This window comes from Primulina huaijiensis, chromosome 8, assembly GCF_012295235.1.
Source record: "Primulina huaijiensis isolate GDHJ02 chromosome 8, ASM1229523v2, whole genome shotgun sequence".
Taxonomy (NCBI): domain Eukaryota; kingdom Viridiplantae; phylum Streptophyta; class Magnoliopsida; order Lamiales; family Gesneriaceae; genus Primulina; species Primulina huaijiensis.
The window spans coordinates 2,153,201-2,175,924 of record NC_133313.1 but is presented as its reverse complement, the minus strand read 5'-3'; the positions used below and the strand labels follow the sequence as shown (position 1 = coordinate 2,175,924).

The window sequence follows — 22,724 nt, the reverse complement described above, 5'->3', positions numbered from 1 at the left end:
CCTACAGATAAGGAAACAATAAAGCACCAATAACAACAATATGCATTAAAATCTATTATTGTCTATCTTTTGCGAAATAATGTCGAAATAAGAGTACACACACGAGATCCATATATTAATTATAATAACTTGACCAAAAGTCCCGTGAAACATCAAAATCTATAAACATAAGTTATATGTATTAGCTACCATATCTTAAAATGAAATTTATAATCCATTTATTCTGCAAATTATCAATAATATCTAAGACTCCATCTCTCTAAATAATATGCTTCCCTTGATTTACTAATACTACAAACAATTGTATGTTGATGATTCATATTAAAATTACACTGACCAAATATAGTTTTACTAATTAATATTAAAACTCGTGAGATATGAATATTTAAAATATTCCGTCGCGATCAAATTAATGCTTCTAAAAGTATATGACGTAAATGTAAAGTTTAAAAGATTTAAAAATATAAAAGTTTTCACTAATTGAAATCATGATATATATATGACTTATATCTAACAAACGTGAATTTAATATGAAGTTTAGAATAATCCAAACAGATCATAAAATTGTAATTAAATACAATGAAAACAGATCATACTCTAAATTTAGAGTATCCAAAATATATAAATTTGAAGACATCATAATTGAAATGATTTCCAATAAACAAACAACATGTAAGCTTAAACTTTACAATTAAATTTCATAGATTTCCCAATCACAGTTTAAATTTCAGCTAAAATGTGGATTCCATCTAATCCAATTTTTATTGAATATTTTACACCTAAAATCCCATTAAAATTGAACCTAAAATGAGCACAATGAATTAAAAGAGAACTACTATTAACTTACAATTATCAAGAGAGTCTAAATTGACATGGTAGACTTCTCTTCTCAATTCGATCAATGATGACTGATGATTTTATTCTTCAAAATTTTTTTTCTTGAACGACGGCTCATAAGGGTTTGATGGTGAGGGTTTTAAGTTTTAAGGGGAAATTTGTTAATAATCTCAATCAACTCATTTTTTTTAAGAAAATAATCTTCTCAAAGTGTTAACGCATAATTAGTATAGAAAAGAGTTTTATATAATTGATCTATATATTTGGATAGAATCACCAAACCAAAGTTCAATAAAGATACGGAAGTTTTCCACACTCGGTTACTTTATAGTTTTTTTCTACACTCGGCCTTTTTGTCAATATTTTCACATTTTCGATAATTATCTGTGAAGTTTTCCACCTGGGTTTCTGCATTTTGTCACGTGATTAATTTTTTTTTTTTAAATTTGAAAAGGTGACGTGATTTCGTTTTCTAGCTACGGAATCTTATTTTTTGAGCTTTGACTGTACTGAACAATGTTTTTGTCTTGTAGCTGTTTATGGATGTTCTTGATTTTATTTTATTCTAAAATCGCTGGATGTTCTTGATTTTATCTGTTCTTTGGTTGTGCTTATGTTTTTCATCCGCACTTTCTGATACTCCACCTTCCCATTTCAATTCTTGACAGGCTGCGAGTAAATAGGTGTGATATTTGTTCATGCATGTGCAAACTCGAATGCAGATGTGTTCATATTAATGTTTGGGTTTTACTTCTTGTTGGGCTATTTTTTTAAAGGCGATGGGTGTATTTGTTCATCGTATTTTTTGAGTTTTTACATATCTGGGTCTGTGTGATATCTTTTGTTTTCTCTGTTTCCTGTTTTTAATGTTGTTGTGTTTATTGAATCTTGGGATGTGTTCCATCTCTGAAAGGGTTCTTATTTTGATCATTTTTTCATTGAATGGTGACTTGGCTGGTTGAAATTTTCACATCTTTTAAGGGTGTTGTGTTGCTGTAAATGTTACGAAACAGTAACAAGTTTACTAACAGCTCTAATTCCTCTATTTCACAGAAAATTTCAAGTTTTTAGTTTGAATAACGATACTGAGATACATTTCTCTTCATATATATGATCAAATCCGAGCTTTCAATGATTGGGCTGATTTAATTTTTATAATATTCGAGCTGTCACGGTCTATAACTTTTAGTAAAACAATATTATCGTTAGCTTTTTGGTTAGTTCCGTTTTTTCTCAAAGTGAAAAGGCATGGTGAATGTTGATTCTTGGTTCTATTATGTCGGCAATAGAGCTCTATGTAAGTGTAATAAATTGTGGTACATTGTGTTTGCTTTCAACGTCGATTTACGTGTAGTCCTTTTCATTGTCATCGTCGGATAGTTCATTGTATAGAACATCTTTGTCCACATTCATTGCAATCTTATTCATATCGTTTTCATTTATTATTTCTTGAAAATGAATGATAAGAAGAAAGTCAAAATGATAAATTGATATCTCAAAAACTTTTTAGTGGCCGCACACCGTAATGAGATAGTAACAAAATTCAGTAACCAAGGAAGGAAAGTAGAAGATTTTCAAATATAAGGAAGGTAATATTACCTTTTAAATATGTTTGTGTAGAAAAATATACCCGACCGTGTGAAATTTAGGAGGGAGTGGGCCGACTGAGCCCACCTGCCGCCCCTCCCTCCTCCATTGATTATGGGGGACACCTGATTTTTTCCATGGACATTCATGAAAGGCATGGTTTTGTTGCGTTTTCCTGAATTTTAATGAATCCGGGTCCATTTGTTTAATGCTTCCCATGCTCGTAGGACCATAATGTGTGGTTGTACATTGTTTTCTTTAAGCTCCATACTATATAAACAAATACAGCTATAAACTATTTTTTACACAAGTTTTGTGTATTAAATATCAGTTCAATCTACCAGTCTTCATGCTCTGATGATGTATCTTCAATCTGGAACATAGCATTTAATTGTTGAGTTCTAATCCAACATTTGTTCTTAAAAAAGTCGTTGCTTTTAGTCTGTTATTATCCTGTCTTCGAACACAGAGATATTTCTTGGTTTGAAGGCACTAAGTTTGGTAAACAGTGCAACTGAATTTTCTTTATGACTTTCGTTTCATTTCTTGGATCTCTTTTTGGCTGTGTTTAATGCATCATTTCTCGTTAAGTGTATTAATGCATCGTTTTATTGTCGAATAGTCTGTTTAGTTGGAACATCAATAGGCGGTTGTATCCAAGAATTAGCTTCTCACACGTAACAGAACGCTCTGTAACACTCAATGAATGAATATTGTATAAAGTTTGAATTCATAAATTTAATTCCAATTGATGAGCAAGGAATACCCAATGTTTTGGTTGGTTTACTGCATCATATGTTAAAAATTCATCTCATTTGTTTAAGAATCAAGCATAGATCTTTGTCTGTTGGATAGCTTATTCTTTCGGCGTTTTATTTTTTTGCTCAGGCACATTCATTTTGCTGGTTCCTATAATTCCTTTTCATTCATTAACATCTTCTTTTTTATGTTTATTCTTCAGGATATCTTCTTGATTGACTGCTTTCTCTCCAGCAGTGATTGTTTTTGCCATTAGAAATGGTTTTTCATTGATAAACCTGTCGATTAATCGAGCTTAAACTTACAGCCTTGCATCTGAAACGAATAACTGACACATCGTTTAGCTTTGAGAAAGAAATCTGTGGTGAAATGGATCTCAAATCAAATCGTACATCCCCCATTCTAGCAGATAGTGCCCCTATGACTAACACCAGATTAGGCATTCACTCTGCCCTGCTTCCATATTCCACCAATGCTTTTTCTCCCAAACTCTTCCTAAATATCCCAAGAAAAAAGACTGGAATACTTGATGATGTTTGGTCAAGCCTGTTCGGAGCTATGAGGTCGTCATCTCCCACACATAATAAACTACCAAAAGAGCATGGTATACAGACAACTGTAAATGATGATCTTGCTTACAGTGAATGGATGGTATCATTCCTCGTGCCTTTTTTTATGAGTATTCGTCCATATGTAACTCTGATCTGGACAAGATGAATGTTTTCGTGTAATGTCATGGTTCCTTCTGCAGCTAAAATATCCATCAGCACTTGCATCATTTGAGCAAATAGCAAACGATGCAAAAGGAAAGAAAATAGCGTTATTCATGGACTATGATGGAACTTTATCTCCCATCGTGCACAACCCAGACCACGCTTTCATGTCAATCGCCGTGAGAATCTATTATAAGCTTTGTTTTATCCTTATCCTCGAGTCCTCTTTTGGAGCTGAACGATTAGTCTTGCAGATGCGAGCTGCTGTCAGCAATGTGGCCAAGTATTTTCCGACTGCCATAATTAGCGGCAGAAGCCTTGAAAAGGTGATCAGCTGCTCGTGATTGATTATTTTGTTAGTACCATTGTTACAATAGCTCTGTACTTACATTTCTTCTTGTTATATGTCATTCATTCAGGTGTATGAGTTCGTAGGATTAACTGAAATTTATTATGCCGGGAGTCATGGGATGGATATCTTGGGTCCGGTCCGGCCTTCTAACGGTGACTATAGAAATTGTATTCGTTCAACTGACAAGCAGGTACTGTGTGATAGATCCTTGTTCTTGAGAGTATGAGCTCTAGCCATTTTTTTGCAAATATGCGAAGCTGCTATTTACGTATTGAACATTTGATTTCAGGGGGAAGAAGTTAATTTATTCCAGCCAGCTAAAGAATTCTTACCAATGATCGACGAGGTATTATGGCATAATGCACGAGTTCTAGAATTATAGTTGTTGGTTAGCACTAAGAAATCTGAACATATTCTGCTAAAGCCAGGTTTTCAGATCTCTTGTTGAGATCACAAAAGATATACCTGGAGCAACAGTTGAGAATAACAAATTCTGTGTTTCCGTTCATTACCGCAATGTGGATGAGAAGGTATGTGTTGGGTGTCACGATTTTGGGTATAAGGTCAAGTGCAGTGGCGGATCTAGCCGGCGGTGAAAGGATGGTTTTTCACACTTTGAATCCATCCAGTCCTTTCCACCTCGTTCCCTTGTTCCCCTCTTGCCCCCTTCCCTTGCACTTGTGGTCAAGTGATTTTAAGATATACTATACTGCTTTGGATAATGAAATCTGTGTTTTTTTCTTTATTGAGTTTGCTTAAACAATTGCAGAGATGGAAAGAAGTTGGTGAATATGTCCACCAAATTTTGAAAAAATATCCACATTTGCGAGTGGCGCATGGTCGGAAGGTAGTGCTTCCAAGACATTATTGATCATATCGCCGTCTCCTTTGTTTCTTTGCTTTTATTAATTCACTGTTTTGTTCAAGGTTTTGGAAGTTCGACCGGTTCTCAACTGGGACAAGGGTAAGGCTGTCAAATTTCTACTCGAATCACTTGGTAAGAAATATTTTTCATTGGAAAAGTAGTTCTTGTTTGTTCTAAACTTGGTACTTCTTTGAAACCATTTACAACCCCATCACCTTAGGTTTGACGAACTCGGACGAGGTTCTTCCGTTGTATATCGGGGATGATCGAACAGATGAAGATGCATTCAAGGTATAGCCAAACTTAAGAAGTTCTATCTGCCTTTGACATTGGATAATCATTATGAAAAAAACTTTACCTACTATGATTTGCAGGTCATGAGAGAGGCGAACCGAGGTCATGGGATTATAGTTTCTTCTGTGCCTAAGGAAAGCAATGCATTTTACTCTCTAAGGGATCCATCAGAGGTATACTAACCATAACCAAATTGATTGTGTCCCCTAGAGTTCATTCAATTGTCCCACCTCCACCCCCAAATCGTCTAGTTTTGGGCTCGTCCCTTGCCGATTCAACGACCAATTTGTTACTTCTTCTACATGTTCAGGTAATGGAGTTTCTGAAAACTTTGGTGACATGGAAGAAGAAGAAGAATCCGATCAATTAGCATTCGAAAAGCAAGCAGAATGGCGGTATGTATATGATGTTTATAACAAACAGGCCAGGAGCAAAGGTGCATTTTTCATTAGAATGGAAGCAAGCAGTGACAGAAAGGCCATTATCTTTTGAATTCTTTCTTTGCACCAAGGATACTCCACCCCCAAGTGTTTGCTTTTTCACAAGATATATGAAAATATTTAGTGTTATAGCTATTTTTTTAAAAAAAAAGATTTATAGATTTGAGTCGCACACTTTTTACCAACTATAACTTTTGATAAAACGACAAGCATTCGATCATATAAAAAGTTACACTTCTATTAATAACTATTAATTTCTGCCTGTTTTGATCATAACACAATTTATAAAGTTCTATCATATATAAAATTTGAAATTAAATGAAAAACTCAAAGATGCTAGATAAAAATTCCAATTAGCTTATTATGTCTTTTACAATGATCATGATTTGTCTACATCAATTTTTATGCATTACACTTTTATAATGTTCTCCTAATTCAAGAAGCCGCTTGAATCAGTTATAACTTTTGATAAAAATAAACATCCGATTTTACGGTATTATGGGATAGACATTATGATACACTCAATTTTAATATGCTATTTTATAAAATTTTATTTGATTTTCTCCAAAGTGTACACGGTAATTTAAACTAATCAATACAACATTATATGTTCAGTAGTCAAAAGTCAATTATAATTATAATTATAATTAGATTAAAAAGGGATGAATAACTTGAATTATAATTTTTACAATTTTAATATTCTTTCAACTACGACTTAATTCTTATTTTTCAATACATAATTTATTTTAAGAATAAATCATTTTCTTTTTATCAATACAATTCTGTAATGCAGATCTAAGCATATTCATATTGCAAAAAGTTAAAATTCTACTTTGCAATAATTCCATCCTAAACAAATATATACGATAATAAATAGTTATATAATTATATTACTATACTATGTAGTAAAAATTATAATGTACCACCTAAAAAACATTTTTTATGACAAAATTTCAACTCGTCCGGGAAAAATAACGAATATTTTTATCAATACTTAATACTCTTTTATAATACAGATACAAATCCCAATTATATTCATATTTTAAAAAATATATGCATAATGCCGAAAACGATAATAAATACAAAATTGGGTCTGATTTGTTCAATTTTGAATTTTGCTCCGTTAAATTTTCAAAATTTTTATTTAATATACTAAATTTTAATTTTCCGATATTGGTTCAATTGTTGATGTGAATTGAAAAATGCTGACATGACATAAAAACTGCTAACTTGTCAAATAATACGTCAATAATTAAACAAAAATAACTGAAATTAAAATTTGAAAATATAATGAACTAAAATATAAAATTAGACTGTTAATAGGGGAAAAAAACATTTTACCTTAGAATTTTATAATAAACTAATTTCAATTTCCGCACAGCTCTAAAAGTTCCTTATTCAATCCATTATTCATTAATATAATCTGACAAAATTCCAACTAAACAACATAGCTGTAGCCAATCACAATTCCTCAATCCAATTGGTTCTTTTACATCCTTGTGCCACCAATGGAAACCAAAAACGCTGACAAAACATCAAAAAATAATAACACAATAATTGATTTGTAAGATTTGATGTTAATAATTAAATCAAAATAGTCCAAAAATAAAATTTAATATACCATACTAACATATATATATATATATATAAAGAGTGGGTTTCATGTGAGACCGTCTCACGTATCTTAATCTGTGAGACCGGTCAACCCTACCCATATTACAATAAAAAGTAATATCGTTAGCATAAAAAGTAATACTTTTTCATGGATGACCCAAATAAGAGATCCATCTCACAAATACGATCCATGAAACCATCTCACACAAATTTTTGTCATACATAAAAACATTTTTCACGTAAAATTTTATGTTAAACTAATTTCAATTTCGACATATATCTCTAAAAGATCCTTATTCAGCCAATTATTTATTAATATCATCTGACATGATTCCAAGTCAACAAAAGAACTGTAGCCAATCGCAACCCTTTCTTTGCGCACATATAAAATAATGTAATAATGGTATTCCTCCATCCAATTGGTCCTTTTGCATCCCTTTGCCACCAATGGCCACCGCTTCTCCCCACGCCTCGCCGTATGATCTCGAACGCGCCACCTCCTACGCCCCCATCCCCTCCGGCCCCGACTCCTCCTCCGCCGTCGCCGACAACCGGAGGTCCAAGAAGCTCTTGCTCTCTATTCTGTTTACACCTTTTCTTCTGTTTTCCATAATTCTCTTGACCAAGGATACAGGTTTAGAAACCAAGTCTTCAACTTCAGCTGCTGATTTCTCTCCGGATAGTGATCGGACGGAACCACCGTCAAGAGGGGTTGTGCAAGGGGTATCGGAGAAGGGTTTCCGTCGGGTGGGCGGCGGCGGCCTGACTTTTCCATGGACTAATGAGATGCTGTCTTGGCAGAGGACGGCTTACCATTTTCAACCTGAGAAGAACTGGATGAATGGTAGGTTTACTCTCTCTTTTTCTTTAAAAAAAAAAAAATTTAAAATCACTAGCTTTTGATTCTGACTCAACTTTTTTATATTTTTTTGATTGTTTTGTGATGATCATTCTGGAAAAATTCTTCTGACGAATCTGGTGGTTCATCCATCCTCACTGCAGATCCTAATGGTAAGTTATTGAATGAAACTTATTTTTATTTTATTCAATTTCTTGAATTCATTTCCTTTATTACTTTTTAGACAACATCCCACGCAGTCGGTGAACTCGAGCCCAAGATCTTGGATAAATTTACTTTATATATTTTAAATTCACATTATATTACTTTTTATATATTTATTAGCAAATTTCATACATTTTAGATCGATACCCACAAAATTCGAGTGATTTAAATTCCAATTTTAAATTAAATTCATCTGTCTGAACACAAGCCTAAATATCTGCTTTTCGATTTTTTAATCTATTTTCCTACTTTTGGGATGTTCAAAGTTGAAAGCTAATTTTTAGGTTTTTTTTTGATACGTCACGTGTGAATTACTAATATTTAATATAAGTTTATTAATTTCTTTGTATAAAATAAAATTATATAATAATAAATTTTCCCCGAAATGTTATATTTGAAATTTTGTTTCACTATCTTTTATTTTGATAGAAATAAGAGTAAAAAAAATCGATACATATATATTGTGAAAATAAAAAATATAATATAATATTATACTTGGTAGTAATCCATTTAGATTGGAAGCTATTTTATCTATATATTTTAGCCATCTATATCTATATCTCATTGAAAAGTAGCTGCAAAATATATAATTCATTTTCCTTTTTTTATGTCTCTGAGTTGAATAATTCTTTTTTACAATTTATTAAACTTGATTAAAAAAAAAGTGACTGGTAGCCAGTTTCTCTTCGACACGTCCAAGCACTAAATGCACACGTTTTAGTAAAATAACATATGGCTCTGAGTTTTACGATTGTAGATTGATGTGACTTGGATTGAAAGTGACTACTTTATTAAAAAATGAAATAAAAATATAAAGACAAAAACTTGTGTTACACGATCTCACGAATCGTATTTTGTGAGACAGATCTCTTATTTGGATTATTCATAAAAAAATATTACTTTTTATGCTAAGAGTATTACTTTTTATTGTGAATATCGGTAAGGTTGAACCGTCTCACATATAAAGATTCGTGAGACTGTCTCAGAAGAGACCTCCTCAATTATAAAATAGTCAATCTATCAAAAATTATATGAAATCTAATTAAATTAAGTGGATGAATATACGTTTTTAATAAGTATTTTTTCAATTCGACTCCGATTATGTTGAGTATGTCTCATGTATAACGATAGAACGAATTTATATATTTGATTCGGGTCGATCTAATATATATGTGTGGTGTGACAGGTCCATTGTTCTACAAAGGATGGTACCACTTATTCTACCAATACAACCCGGACGGAGCTATTTGGGGCAATATCACATGGGGCCATGCAGTATCAAAGGACCTAATCCATTGGCTGCACCTCCCTTTTGCAATGGTCCCTGATCAATGGTATGATATAAATGGAGTATGGACCGGGTCGGCCACCATCCTACCTGATGGTCAGATCATAATCTTGTATACCGGAGACACGCACGACCTCGTGCAGGTGCAGTGTCTCGCATACCCTGCCAACTCATCAGATCCTCTGCTTCTTGAATGGATCAAGGACTCGGCTAACCCGGTTCTTGTCCCTCCGCCAGGGATCGGTTCGAAGGACTTTAGGGACCCGACCACTGCGTGGCTTAGCCCGGATAATGAAAAGTGGCGGATCACGATTGGGTCGATGAGGAACAAAACGGGTATTTCAATTGTTTATGAGACAAAAGACTTTAGGAACTATGAGTTGTTGAGTGGCTATTTGCATCAAGTCCCGGGTACTGGTATGTGGGAGTGCATCGACTTTTACCCGATTTCGACTACTGAGTCAAATGGGCTGGACACGTCATCTAACGGGCCGGGTGTGAAGCATGTAATGAAAGTGAGTTTGGATGATGACAAGAATGATTATTATGCTCTTGGAACCTATGATCCGATGAAGAACAAGTGGACACCCGACGACCCTGAATCGGATGTGGGTATCGGTTTGAGATATGATTATGGTAAATATTATGCCTCAAAGACATTTTATGACCAAAATAAAGAGAGAAGAATCTTGTGGGGATGGATTAGAGAAACTGATGCTGAAGATCTTGATGTTTTGAAAGGTTGGGCCTGTGTTCAGGTAACATGCATTTTAGTACTCAAATCTTTATTTAATGTTTCATTGTTTTCACGTTTAATCCATCTTGAATCATATGTGTTCTTTCTGTTGTTCTAGTCTATCCCGAGGACCGTAGTATTCGACGAAAAGACAGGAAGCAACATACTTCAGTGGCCAGTTAAAGAAGTCGAGAGCTTGAGATCAGACTGTGTTGAATTCAAGGACGTGAATCTTGGTCCAGGATCGATCACGCCACTCGAGATCGACTCAGGATCCCAGGTTTGTACAACGTCCGGTGATCAAGCCATTGCTTTATAACATATATACATTCCCAAACCTAAAGAACTAACGGAAAAAGTGGTTTGGATATGTTGCAGTTGGACATTGTTGCCACGTTTGAAATCAACAGTGAGACGTTAGAAATGACGAACAGAGCTGATATTAGCTACGATTGCCCCACAAGTGGCGGTGCTGCTAATCGGGGGACGTTAGGACCATTCGGGATTGTGGTGCTTGCCGACGATAAGCTATCAGAACTAACACCTGTCTATTTCTATGTCACCAAAGGAACTAATGGGAAGCTGGACGTTCATTTTTGTGCTGATGAGTTGAGGTTAGTTTATCTGCTAGTGTTACAACAAATGATCCATTCGTGATTCTTTACGACATTTACTGACCGCGAAAGTTATGTTTAGATCATCGGTTTCTCATGATGTTGATAAAATAGTCTATGGAAGCAAAGTGCCAGTTCTTGATGGTGAAAAGTTCTCCATGAGATCATTGGTATGTGCTTGTACTTCGACCCACGTTTCTCTATTTCGATCCATGGAACTAACAAAAATACGTCTTCAGGTCGACCACTCCATCGTGGAGAGTTTTGCTCAAGGAGGAAGAACAGTGATTACATCAAGAGTTTATCCTACGAAAGCGATTAACGAAGCACCACGAGTTTTCTTGTTCAACAATGCTACAACAGCAAATATCACTGCATCAGTCAAGATATGGAAGATAAAATCAGCTGACATTCGTCCCTTCCCCTCAGATCAGCTTCGACACGAGGCGGATTCGAGCCAAAAATTTCCCAGAAGTTTATAATTTAATTTTTATTTATTGGAATGTGTAGTAATATTGTAGCTATATGATGCCTGCCTTGTGTTTTTAAGTTCTAAAATGTAAAGCTCTTTTGTCTTGAGCGCCTTTTGTTTTGAGTGATTATTTTTTGGTTGGAGAAGAATCTTTTGTAACATTGCGTGTAATAATTTGTTTACCCCGATTGAAATTTCCACGGTAATGAAAAGTTACAACTCATTAGTTAGTACAATTCTCATACTAGGACGGCTCACGTGAATCTAACAAGTGTATTAGATCAAGTTATGATATAATTGGATTAGAGTCTGATCTTGCATTGATTAATTTTTAATTACTAGAACTATAATTTAACTACTTAACTTAAGTTAGCTTAATAATAAGCGCAAGAGGATAAAATTATTAATCTGAATTAACTAATTAGGACAATTGTCAATTAAATATAATAATATTCGATAATCAAGAAAAGATTCGATCAAATCCAATTAATTATTAAATTCTTGCATAATGCATTGAAATAAAACGTCCTGAAACTTTTTTTTTTTTTTTTGGCGAATAAGTTTGAGACGACACTTGAATCAATAAAATGGCAAAAGTTTCACTCCATATAATTTATGATTTTAAAACTTAAGTTTTTTAGAACTTGAAAAGTTATTACCTTAAAATTTGTATTATTATTGTCATTTAATAATTGACTTGATATAATTATAATTATAATAAAAAATAACAATATTTTTTATGTTAACTTCATACTAAATTTGTTTAAGCTTGTAAAGCTTAAATTTTGATAATGACCCTTGGCGCTTTTTAACATCTTTAGGTTTTATAAGACTGGTGCTCAAGTTTGAGAGAGTTCACAGCCCATGATGGTCATTGAAGAACGCAACTCCAAATCAGATGACAATGGAAGATAAACAACCTAGTAGCATCCAAACCACGCTCATAAAGCCAAACCATAAGAAAAGGAAGTGCCCATTAGTTACTCGAAACAAGACAGCTATTATTCAGATCAGCACGACTTACTCACCAAGCTCTTCAGACCAGTATTCATTACCAAAACCGACATACTAATCAAAACTGAACACGAGTCTTCCTACCCATACAAACATGCAACAGACGTGGAAAACCAATCGGATTCAAAACAACAAACCCGAGTTAAAGATAAGCTTCGAAAGTCTCTGAGTTATTGGCTTCTTGATCGAGCATCTGAACCACTTGAGCAACTCCTGCAGCAAGTTCTTTGTTGATTGAGGCTTCTGGCATATCGAACGTTCTCCTTCGGAAGGACACAGATTTTCCATGAGGCTGTGGGTCCACCACGTCAAGCATTGCTTCTAGCTCGTTAACCATAGCCTTTTTCACAGCTCGAACCATAATATCAGCACCCTAGTAGAGTGGAAACAAGAAGCACAAAAAAGGTACATAAGAGACCAAGGGGCAATGGTGAAGTTTCCTAGAAGAAAAGAATTGAACCATTATTTTTTTAATTACAACGCGGTTGGGGTTTTTCGCTTTTACGTTGGAATGTAACCCAAGCCTCTCCCTTATTGGGCGAGGTTTATGCCACTACACCACTAGAGGTGGTGGCAGTTAGCCATTATTCAACATCAGGAAGAATGTAAAATAATTGAGATTATGTTAATAATGAAGTAATGACTTCACATATCAGTGAAAAGGTTTTATGGTCGAAACCAATCAAAGGAATGGGAAAGAGATCCATATCACTATGCAGAAACAAATGATATGATAAAACAAACACATAAAGGAAAAAACAGTTATCTCACGTCGCTTGATGGACCAAAAGGTCCATGATGCACACGAGAATACATTGATCATTAATCACATGCAGAAATCACCTAGCATTATTATATCCAGTAACATCAACATAATTGCATGATAACTTGGCGCTAGTCGAGGCATGTCTATAAGCGAGATTCACTTGCTTCTTCTATATTCTAAAACCTAGATTCATAAAAAATACTCACACACATAGATAATGACTTTTAAGAGAGCTATTATGCCATGCTTCACTACAGGATTATGCCTTGGCTTGGGACTAGACGCAAGGAGCTGCGCCTCACTCCACCAGTCCCGTGCCTAAAGGATTGAGTAAAATTTCAAAAAACATAATTAAAACAAATAATGACCGACACTTTAAGTTACCTCAATGGCATCAACAGTGAGAAGTAGCACAATGATCTTCTCAGAGAACCTCTGCCTCTCCTCTGCATCATGGGTAAGACGACGACGATAAGAGAAGTTGTTGAACAAAGCCCTAATCTCCTTCAATTTGGTCTTGGCAACGGCAAGCTCTCGAAGTCCACGTAAAGCTTGAGATCTTCGAATAAGGTACGCCCGGAAACTAATCTGAATCTGTGTTGCTGCATCTAGTGGAGACAATACTCTCCTCTTACCCTTGCTCTTTTCCAATCTTCTGGCGAAAACCTACAGGCACATAATTCATTACTACATCCAACTAACTGTACCAATGTCTTATCAAATATATACTATCCAAGATTGGTTCTTAGACCCTTGACGTCGGAACATTCAGAAATTCATTAACTTAATCAAGAAATATGTTCATTTCACCAGATTTCAGCACTACAGAATACAGAACGTCAGGATCCTCAATTTTTTTTGTCACCATTTACGAAATACAATATCCAAAAGCTACAAAGTACACCAAGGCAAACTTACACATCAGAGTTAAAAAAAACTACTCAGACAACCATTGCAATGAATGCATAGTCACTAACAAGGAACATAAAATAGGTGAAAGGATAATGATCATCGTTTGCTAATCTTGCAATTTTCAACATTGGCAATGACAATTTCTCACAGAAGCTATATTTAAACAGGCATGGACGGACACCTAGCAACTTTGTTGTATCACTGTCTTAGGCATTCGATAACATAAGTACACAACCAAACAACTTTGTTGTTTCACGTATTCAGATTTTAATTGAATATTGCAATTATTTTCGACGACCATATCAAAGGATGATTTTACATCTAAGAAATGTTTTCATTAAATCTAAGAAAATATTTGAGTTTATATATTTTCTAAACTTGTTTGAGTAAACTTAAATATTTGTTATCTGAAAATCATAAATTTTAGAAATTATAATTTTTAAATATGAAAGTTGTATGATACTATCCATCAAATGCAGGAAATCAGATGACATTCGTTTGGCTGGGATTGATTTTAATGATGTTTGACATTGCGGAAAATAAACTTGCTCGTATTGGTAGAAGGCAGATGCTGCTTACTAAGTCACTGGATCACCCCCACTGCTATGTTTTTTAGATCAAAAGGTTGAGGAGGATGAGAGTGACAAAATTGGCGCTGATAGAAGCCTTTAACGAATATTAGCAGTGGTAGTTGGTTTCTCAGTTTTTTTGAAGATAACATCATTAGGTGGTTATTGGTTTATATTATGAGTTTTAGGCAGTGTTCTAAATGGCGCCTAGACGGGAGGCAGCCGTCGACCGCATAGCCTTTGCCTCATGCAGTTCTGTAGGCAGTAGAAGATGAGCAAGGGTGGGCAATGTTGTCAAAGTCAACAAAATTAAAAAAACACCCTAATTATTAACACATTTATATACTCTCTTCCAAAACATAGTAGTCCCATCAGCCTAATCACCCACAACCTCCTTCCCCCTGGAACTGCCCACCACCACCACCGCGAACCGCCTGCCCCCGCCAGCCCACTAGGTTAGCTCTTGTTCTAATAAATTTTTGTTCTAATTTTTATCTTTTATTTTATTGTATAAAACTTATTTATGCATAAACATCATTTAATTATGCATAAACTTCGTATTCAAAAAATGGTCATACGTTGTCTAACACTTTGTTTAACACTTATAGTGTGTTTGGCAGAGCTTATAAGCTCTAAAAAACAACTTATAAAATATTTGAGAGCTAAGCTCTTATAATTTATTTGATAAAAAAAGTTTCAAACAAATAAGCTGTTTGACAACTTATAAGTTGTTTCAAAAAAAGTTAGGATACTCCTCCATTTTGTTCTATCTTTTTATTTAGATATAAAAAACAAAATTGCTAAAGTTTTATTCAGTAAATTACTAACTACAATATTTTAATCAACATTTTACTTGCATATATTAAAGAAAATTAATTTTTTTCAAAGAACATCATTTTTTCTAGCTATAAACATAAATAGATTTAATTTTTTAATATAAAAATTATAAAACTATTTTTATATGTGTATATAACGACTTATATTAACTCATAGCATTGTACTCTTTTGATAATTTTGACAATAAAAGATCTTATAATATCAAACACATTAACATCTTTAAGTTGTTTAAAATAAGTTCATCCAAACACTTTAACAATTTATTTTTAAAATAAGAACTCACTTTCTAATAAGTTCTTAAAACAATTTATAATATTTAAGAACTTATAAGATATTTTAAATAAGTTTAACTAAACATCTTTTTAATTAAAATGATACAAATTATATTTGCGATAAACAATAAAAGAAAACATGTATAATTGGTACGAAATAAAATTATATAAAAATTAAAATGCTAAATCAAAAAAAATAAATAAATAAATAAAATACACCAACCTGCCTTAATACAAGGGCCCCATGATCATGAGGATCTTCAATCTCAGCAATGCGAGCAGCGGAGCCCACTGATTTGCCCTTCCCTTTCACTTTCTCGCATTTCTTCCCCGATTCGCTGCTGCCGCCGCCATTACACACCTTCGCAGTGTAAGTTCGTTCGAAAGGCAAACAACCCCCACCGCCCTTCCCCTTAATCTCCGCCGTCCATTTGTAGTTATTCTCCAGGCCCTTCTTCTCCGCCGTGAGCTTGTACTTCCGGTCAACTCCAATCTTCTCCGGGCACTTAATCTCCGCCGTCCAGGTGTACTTCCTCTCCCCGGTGTTCTTCTTACCTCTCTTCTCCCTCCCCAGCCTATCAAACCCGAACTCCAAATCGGAAACCCGATCACCGAGCGACTGTAAGTACAGTTCCGTCCCCAGACCCAGTCCGACACGGCGGATGACGCGGCGAGTGGGAGCGGGAAACGGGATTTCCTCCGTTCGAATCAGATCCGCAAATGCCTCGAATTCATCCGACAGAAGGGGTGGATAGGTCAGCACATCAAGAACGTGATCGAACCCATCTTCAACGTAATGGGATGAAGGGAGAAAATCTGGGTTTAGCATTACGTGCTTAAATTGATTAACAATGGAGGTTTCTCTAGTGAAGCAAGATGGCGAGTGCTCGACGATCTCAAATCTCCTGAATATGCTCATTTTCAGTTCGAATTCAGATGCGAAATAGCGACTCTGTCAGTGTGTGTGGAGATATGAAGAGATGAAAGGCGGAGTACTTTGTGAGTTGGTCAAACGGATAGGATGCGATGCTAGTGAAAAAATTGGTATTGGATTTGGAATTTCGAAAGCTGAATCATTGGAAGTTGGAACCCACATTTTTCAAATTTATGATTTTTAAAAAAACTATATATTTTGTAGTTTGATATTTTAAATCTTCGTAAAAGAAAAAGTTATTTTTAATTATAAAGAGGTTGATAATTTCATTACGATAGGAATACGTCGAAATGTGGTGTTTGATCTTTGTATAATTTAATATATTTGAGTTGTCAAGTGTGATTTATCTGATTAACGTGATTTGTAAGTTATTGTGTTAATCAAAGGTTCACCCGGTACATCAAAAGTATAGCGGCGACAGGTTCTCACATCATCAAAAAAAATCAAGTTAAAATATTACCATTTATCTATTAATTGATACTTCTTTAATCGCGACTTCGATCTTTTGGAATAAAATCATGACGCAATAAATCAACCGACGATGCATCGAAATTTGTGAAAAGAAGGATAGTGTTTTCTACATAAGGTCTAGAGTCGCGGTTGGATGGATTTGATGCGAAACTGAACTTGTTGAAAAAGGTTGTTGGTGCAGGTGCAACAAAGAGTTCAAGTTCTTTATCTAATAAGTCATTTTCAAGAACCCATAGTGCTAAGGTCAGGAACTCGAAAATTTCTTGTAGAACATGGAAACAAACTTCAATGCGGCCAAGGTTCCAGAGAAAGAGAAGGTCTCCATATCAAATATTTATTTGAATGACGACGCCAAACTTTGGTGGCGTGCGCACTTATCAGATCATGATGTTAGTGCAAACAGAGAGAATATTAGCACTTGGGATATTTGAAAACGGAATTGAATGATCAGTTTCTTCTTTGCAACACTTCGTGGCTTGTAAGGAAGACACTTTGGAAATTGAAGCATGCTCGTATCATGAGAAAGTATGTTAAGGAATTTAGTTTTTGATATTGGAAATTCGTGATATGCCTTCAAATTTTTGGTGGGGATGCAGCTTTGGACCCAAGCAGAATTGATCGAGACGCCAAGGGTTCAAGTATTTGCGTTCAGCCATTGTTGTTGTAGATCGATTGGTTGATTTCAAATCAATTGGACCCAAGCAAAATTGAGTCACCCATGTTATTACAAAAGAAGCAAGACGGGTTCTTGTATATGCATGTGGATTACATGGAGTTGAATAAGGTCACAATAAAAAAAAAAAAAAAAAAAAAAAAAGTTGAGACACGATAATAATTTGAATTTTAGCTCAACAGGTAATATATCCAAATATATTCAACCCGATTTTAAAATTAGCCATACATTCAAACACCAGACGGTACCAACTATATATACATATATGCTTCTATAAACATTATTATTATATTATTATTATTGTCGTCTTGAATAACATATGGACTACAATAAAATTAAGAAATAATTTATTTATTATGAATGGGAGATTTACGATGGGGGGGCTGATAGTCTGTCACTGGCAAATCTTCTTCACTCAAAATTGAGGAACGATAAACCTTTTCTCCAGCACTTCTTGAACCCTACATTAATAACATAATAGCAAGAACCAAATTGTGATTTAGAGTATTTTTTTATTTATTATAGATTTATACAAAAATATATATATTTTTAAATAGGTTGTTTATTAAAAAAGATTTCAATTTTATAAGAATAACTTTACAAGTCTCGGAAGGGCTAATAATTTTGTAAAATTTAATTTGCACTGCCATATCATAAATTTTGAGTATTACCATCATATGCGATCCAAATTCACCATTTTAAGTAAAAGATATCAAATGAAAATTTTGTATTTTTATTTTTTACAATTTTGGTTCCATAGTTTGTTAAAATTGGATGATAATCGTGTGTTTTTAAAACTTTGGTCCCTTTTTTGCAACTTTATTCAGTTTTCCGTGAAAACACTAATGTACAACTGCACACATCAGCGCAACATCAACGTCACATAGAAAAAAATCGAAAAAATACAAAAAGAATGGAATAAAAATAAAATTTGATAACATAAATGAACAAAACCAAAAGTAAAATATTTAACATAGAAGTTAGAACCAATATGAACTAAATTTACCTTTTTAAATTTTAACTATTAAGAAAAAATAGTGGTACAACTCGTTAGATAATCAGACTAATTAAAGTTAATTATTCGACCATTTTTACAAAATATTGATAATATTTATTGTTTATTTAAAAAATAAAAAATGGTGGCTAATTTTCATTTTTACGAATTAAGTACATGAATTATATGATACTTGTGCACCAGCGCAAACAGTGCATGCGTGTACAATATTTTTTTAATTAATTTGATTTATATTTAAATAAAAATAATACATAGTTGTAAAAATTAATGAAGGAACATACTGTCATTTGAATTGATTATATTTTTACGAGGGTCTTATCTTAATTTTAAAAATTACAAGTGGTACAATTTGAAATATTAAAATAAAAAAAAAACGAAAAGAAAAAACAAAAGTATAATAATTACATCATATATAAGGACAATTTTGAGAAAAAAAAAAGATGATGCTTTTTATTATTTTTTATCTTAAAGAGATTTTTTATATAAGTTGTTTATTTATATTATGAAATTTTAAAATACAAGATTAAATTGTCTATCAGGCAGTAATAATTGGCCTTATCCAGACGTCAGCCAAAATATTGGAGTTACATCTGTCATCATTTGTTATAACTTTTCATACAACAAGTGTTTGATCCTAAGCACAATTCTAGTTTTGATTTCTTATTTTAAGGAACTAGATCGAACCGTAAGTTCTCGATTTCGATTTCGATTTCGGAACCCAAATCTAAAAGTGGTTTGAGTTCATTCTCTGAGAGACAGTTTTGGTTTTAGTTCATGTTTTTTTATAACTATGTTCGAATGTATTATTATATTTTTGTTCTCCGTAATACATTTCAATTCGGCTTATACAGGTAGGCAACGACCACTTCTGATGACTGATGCCTTAACTTTATTACACCCCATTTTTTATAGTCCAATTATGGAAAATATTTAACAACCTAAAACAATATTTTTTTTGCAATTTAATTATCATGGTTGTATTTCTATTTAAATTATTTTCTATTTATTTTAAGAAACAAGCAATTAAATATTACCTCTGGTTCGGTTGGCAAGTCTTTGTGAAGAGAACCACTGAAATCTTTATTTCCTGCACACCAAAAGATTTCTCAGAGGGATTTAATTTGTTTTTTCTTAATTTTTAATTGAATATATCATATAAAATTAACTTTAATTTTTATTTTATCTGAATTAATTATTTTTATAAATAATCTGACGAAAATTTGGATTAAAAATTTGATTCCTAATACTTTTTTAAAAAATAATGATATTGTTAGTATATTTTCTTTTATAAGATATTGAAGTGAATTTTCTTGATAATTTGTTGTCATGTCATAAAAGAGAAATTTAAGAAGCTATGGGACAAAAAAAGTTAGTTTGAATATTTATTAAGTCACAAGTCTACACATTGCCATGAAACAATGAGTAAGATTTATTTTAAAAAAAATGAATAAATTGATGACATTAAATATTTATTAAACATCGCTTGATATAAAACATGACTAAAAATTTAAAAAAAAATTAACAATTTCATGAGTAATACCTATTAACTTTTATTTGTATGTTTTATATTTTATAAAATATTAATCAATAAATCTTTATTAAAATAGTGGTTTTGAACCTTGTGATACTACAAGTCACGTTAGAGTTTAAATAATTAAGAATCTTCTATGTATGTGAGTTTTGATACGATTAGCACCTATCATGAGCACGGGTCAGTTGAGTTGGCGTCTTGTACATCCAACAGGTGTGCGTCCCGATGCTCATATAGGTGTTCATGGTGAGTGCTTACCATATATATATATATATATATATTTATGTTTTTAGAGATTTGCTTAAATTTATTTATATGATGATTGAACGTAAACTTAGACCTTGGGAGCCTGTCTTTTGCATGGAATGATTAGGAGTTTCTGCTTCTTTTGGCAGTGAATTGTTAGGGATACTGTTAACACTTGCATCCTTCACATTTGGGCTATAACTCATGCTGATTTCGACTCTCTCTTTTATCTGCATGTAAATGAATAAACCCCTAAGCATTATTCATGACACCATCTCACGCATAGGCGAAAATAGTCTCTTTTGAACAAAAAATTCCGCATTTTTACGGAGTTTTTTTTTTAGAAAGTTCGAGTTTTGTCACATCTCTAGTTTAAATCATATTCTAGTCAAAGTTTAATAGATTCGCCCTCACGAACTAAGTCATCTCTCCGGCGAAATCTATGAGAAGATACCATCAAAACAAGGATGCATCGCCAAAAAAGAAAAAAGAAAAAACTCCTTTATCATATTTAACTCGTATTAATACAAATCGACGAGAGTAAACAGATAGAACATATACTAAATATTGATCTTGTTTTGTAGTTTTACATTAAATCATTAATCTACAGGATTTTAAAAATCTTCATCTAAATTGAAATAACAATTTTCAGAATTAAATATATCATAATAATCAGTTGTAAAAGACATATTAAGAGTAAATTTTCCAATTAACACATGGTTGTCAAATCTTTGCAAATTATATATGGTGTGTATTTTACAGATAATTCTACACAAATTTCAGTTGAAAAAATTACCTTAATCTTGTAAATATCATCTCACTTTTGTGAAGATATTAGAGTGCAGTCGAATATCTTATTATATGTGCATTATCTTATTATATGTGCATTACAACGCGCGATCTATGGTCGAAATAAAAAAAAATGATGTATATATAATAACAAAAGATCATACAAGGAAACTTGACCCATATATATAAAAGAAATTAAATTGTCCAAACCTTGTTCAGAGGAGGTTTATCGAGGGTTGCGGTCCCAAATTCATGTCGAACATTGCATGCATGCAAGAAGAAACACACGAAGAAGATGATCAAAAGATAAGATTTGACAAACATATTTAAAAATATATATTTTATTCTTCACTTGCATATGATATGTGGGTAGTCTTTAATAACAGTCAAACCACAAATTTATAGAGCCAAATAAGAGAAGAGAGCATACAAACGCATTAAATAAACCTCACGTTCCCTTGGTCGGGGTTGAGTAATTCTGTAACGTCTTATCAGAATTATTTAAGGAAATCATGCTTTCACAGCTACCTCAGTCACATTTGATGGTTCATCATATTTAACGTCAAGACTCGAGAGACATGCACCACTTCGGAGCCAATTTTGTGAGGACCCAAAGAAAGCTTTAATATTTAGCCAAATACGGAATTTGATTCACTTGAGTGTCGAATCAATATCAACATTCGTCCTAAAGAAAGAAGTTTATCTAAATTAAGATTAATCAAGACTTATCTTGGTCAAATCTTGATTGGAAAACCCTAGTTTATGCAAAAAGTTAATAAATAACAAAAACTATCATTGAAGTGATGAACTTCGGTAATTCGACTCAAACCTAAAAAATTTAATATACGGCCTTAAGCTGATATAACACACATATGTACGTACGAATTTGCTGTATAAATGTTTTAAGTTCATGCAAAAATTAGGTGTTGGAAGAGACAAAAGAAACTGTAGCAAAGAAACATAGGGTTGAGTGTTTGACATGACTGGTGATTGAGTAAATTAAATTCAGGTGTCCTATGCGCACATTATCCTACAGTTTCTTGAGGACCCAATCTACAGTG

General features: G+C 33.2%; 4 protein-coding genes across 5 annotated transcripts; 2 read left to right on the top strand and 2 right to left on the bottom strand.

Annotated features, from left to right (window-relative positions):
• The first annotated feature begins 2,722 nt into the window (after positions 1–2,722).
• On the top strand, positions 2,723–5,789 carry LOC140982845 (probable trehalose-phosphate phosphatase G). Its single transcript, XM_073449608.1, has 12 exons — positions 2,723–2,913; positions 3,386–3,834; positions 3,935–4,075; positions 4,151–4,222; positions 4,316–4,438; positions 4,538–4,594; positions 4,677–4,778; positions 5,018–5,095; positions 5,176–5,245; positions 5,334–5,404; positions 5,488–5,580; positions 5,718–5,789. The coding sequence occupies exons 2-12, from the start codon at positions 3,553–3,555 to the stop codon at positions 5,775–5,777; spliced, it is 1,149 nt and encodes a 382-aa protein (XP_073305709.1). The 5' UTR covers positions 2,723–2,913; positions 3,386–3,552; the 3' UTR covers positions 5,778–5,789.
• A 2,056-nt stretch (positions 5,790–7,845) lies between these two features.
• Positions 7,846–11,864, top strand: LOC140982842 (acid beta-fructofuranosidase-like). 2 transcript variants are annotated; one of them, XM_073449604.1, is made up of 7 exons: positions 7,846–8,305; positions 8,464–8,472; positions 9,711–10,570; positions 10,667–10,828; positions 10,927–11,162; positions 11,245–11,332; positions 11,402–11,864. In XM_073449604.1, exons 1-7 carry the CDS (start codon positions 7,909–7,911, stop codon positions 11,642–11,644), a joined length of 1,995 nt encoding a protein of 664 aa, XP_073305705.1. In that variant the 5' UTR covers positions 7,846–7,908; the 3' UTR covers positions 11,645–11,864. The 2 variants fall into 2 exon arrangements, with proteins under 2 accessions (XP_073305705.1, XP_073305706.1); XM_073449605.1 differs by lacking the exon at positions 8,464–8,472.
• Positions 11,865–12,591: 727 nt separating this feature from the next.
• On the bottom strand, positions 12,592–17,067 carry LOC140982844 (uncharacterized). The gene is made up of 3 exons (XM_073449607.1): positions 16,228–17,067; positions 13,799–14,080; positions 12,592–13,021 (listed from the first exon to the last, which is right to left on the bottom strand). Exons 1-3 carry the CDS (start codon positions 16,921–16,923, stop codon positions 12,791–12,793), a joined length of 1,209 nt encoding a protein of 402 aa, XP_073305708.1. The 5' UTR covers positions 16,924–17,067; the 3' UTR covers positions 12,592–12,790.
• Positions 17,068–18,241: 1,174 nt separating this feature from the next.
• On the bottom strand, positions 18,242–22,184 carry LOC140982385 (uncharacterized). The gene is made up of 4 exons (XM_073448864.1): positions 21,874–22,184; positions 20,969–21,104; positions 20,132–20,184; positions 18,242–18,543 (listed from the first exon to the last, which is right to left on the bottom strand). The coding sequence occupies exons 1-4, from the start codon at positions 21,985–21,987 to the stop codon at positions 18,430–18,432; spliced, it is 417 nt and encodes a 138-aa protein (XP_073304965.1). The 5' UTR covers positions 21,988–22,184; the 3' UTR covers positions 18,242–18,429.
• Positions 22,185–22,724: the final 540 nt, after the last annotated feature.

Coding starts and splice junctions, on each gene's coding strand:
- LOC140982845 (XM_073449608.1), top strand. CDS start 3,553: ATGGATCTCAAATCAAATCGTACATCCCCCATTCTAGCAGATAGTGCC. Junction 4,076..4,150: donor ACGCTTTCATGTCAATCGCC/GTGAGAATCTAT, acceptor TTAGTCTTGCAG/ATGCGAGCTGCTGTCAGCAA. Junction 4,779..5,017: donor ACCGCAATGTGGATGAGAAG/GTATGTGTTGGG, acceptor AAACAATTGCAG/AGATGGAAAGAAGTTGGTGA.
- LOC140982842 (XM_073449604.1), top strand. CDS start 7,909: ATGGCCACCGCTTCTCCCCACGCCTCGCCGTATGATCTCGAACGCGCC. Junction 11,163..11,244: donor TTTTGTGCTGATGAGTTGAG/GTTAGTTTATCT, acceptor AGTTATGTTTAG/ATCATCGGTTTCTCATGATG. Junction 11,333..11,401: donor AGTTCTCCATGAGATCATTG/GTATGTGCTTGT, acceptor ATACGTCTTCAG/GTCGACCACTCCATCGTGGA.
- LOC140982844 (XM_073449607.1), bottom strand. CDS start 16,923: ATGAGCATATTCAGGAGATTTGAGATCGTCGAGCACTCGCCATCTTGC. Junction 14,081..16,227: donor GGGCCCTTGTATTAAGGCAG/GTTGGTGTATTT, acceptor ATGTGCCTGTAG/GTTTTCGCCAGAAGATTGGA. Junction 13,022..13,798: donor TCACTGTTGATGCCATTGAG/GTAACTTAAAGT, acceptor CCACTCTACTAG/GGTGCTGATATTATGGTTCG.
- LOC140982385 (XM_073448864.1), bottom strand. CDS start 21,987: ATGTTTGTCAAATCTTATCTTTTGATCATCTTCTTCGTGTGTTTCTTC. Junction 20,185..20,968: donor GCAAAAGACAGGCTCCCAAG/GTCTAAGTTTAC, acceptor TTTGGTGTGCAG/GAAATAAAGATTTCAGTGGT. Junction 18,544..20,131: donor ACTTGCCAACCGAACCAGAG/GTAATATTTAAT, acceptor TTATTAATGTAG/GGTTCAAGAAGTGCTGGAGA.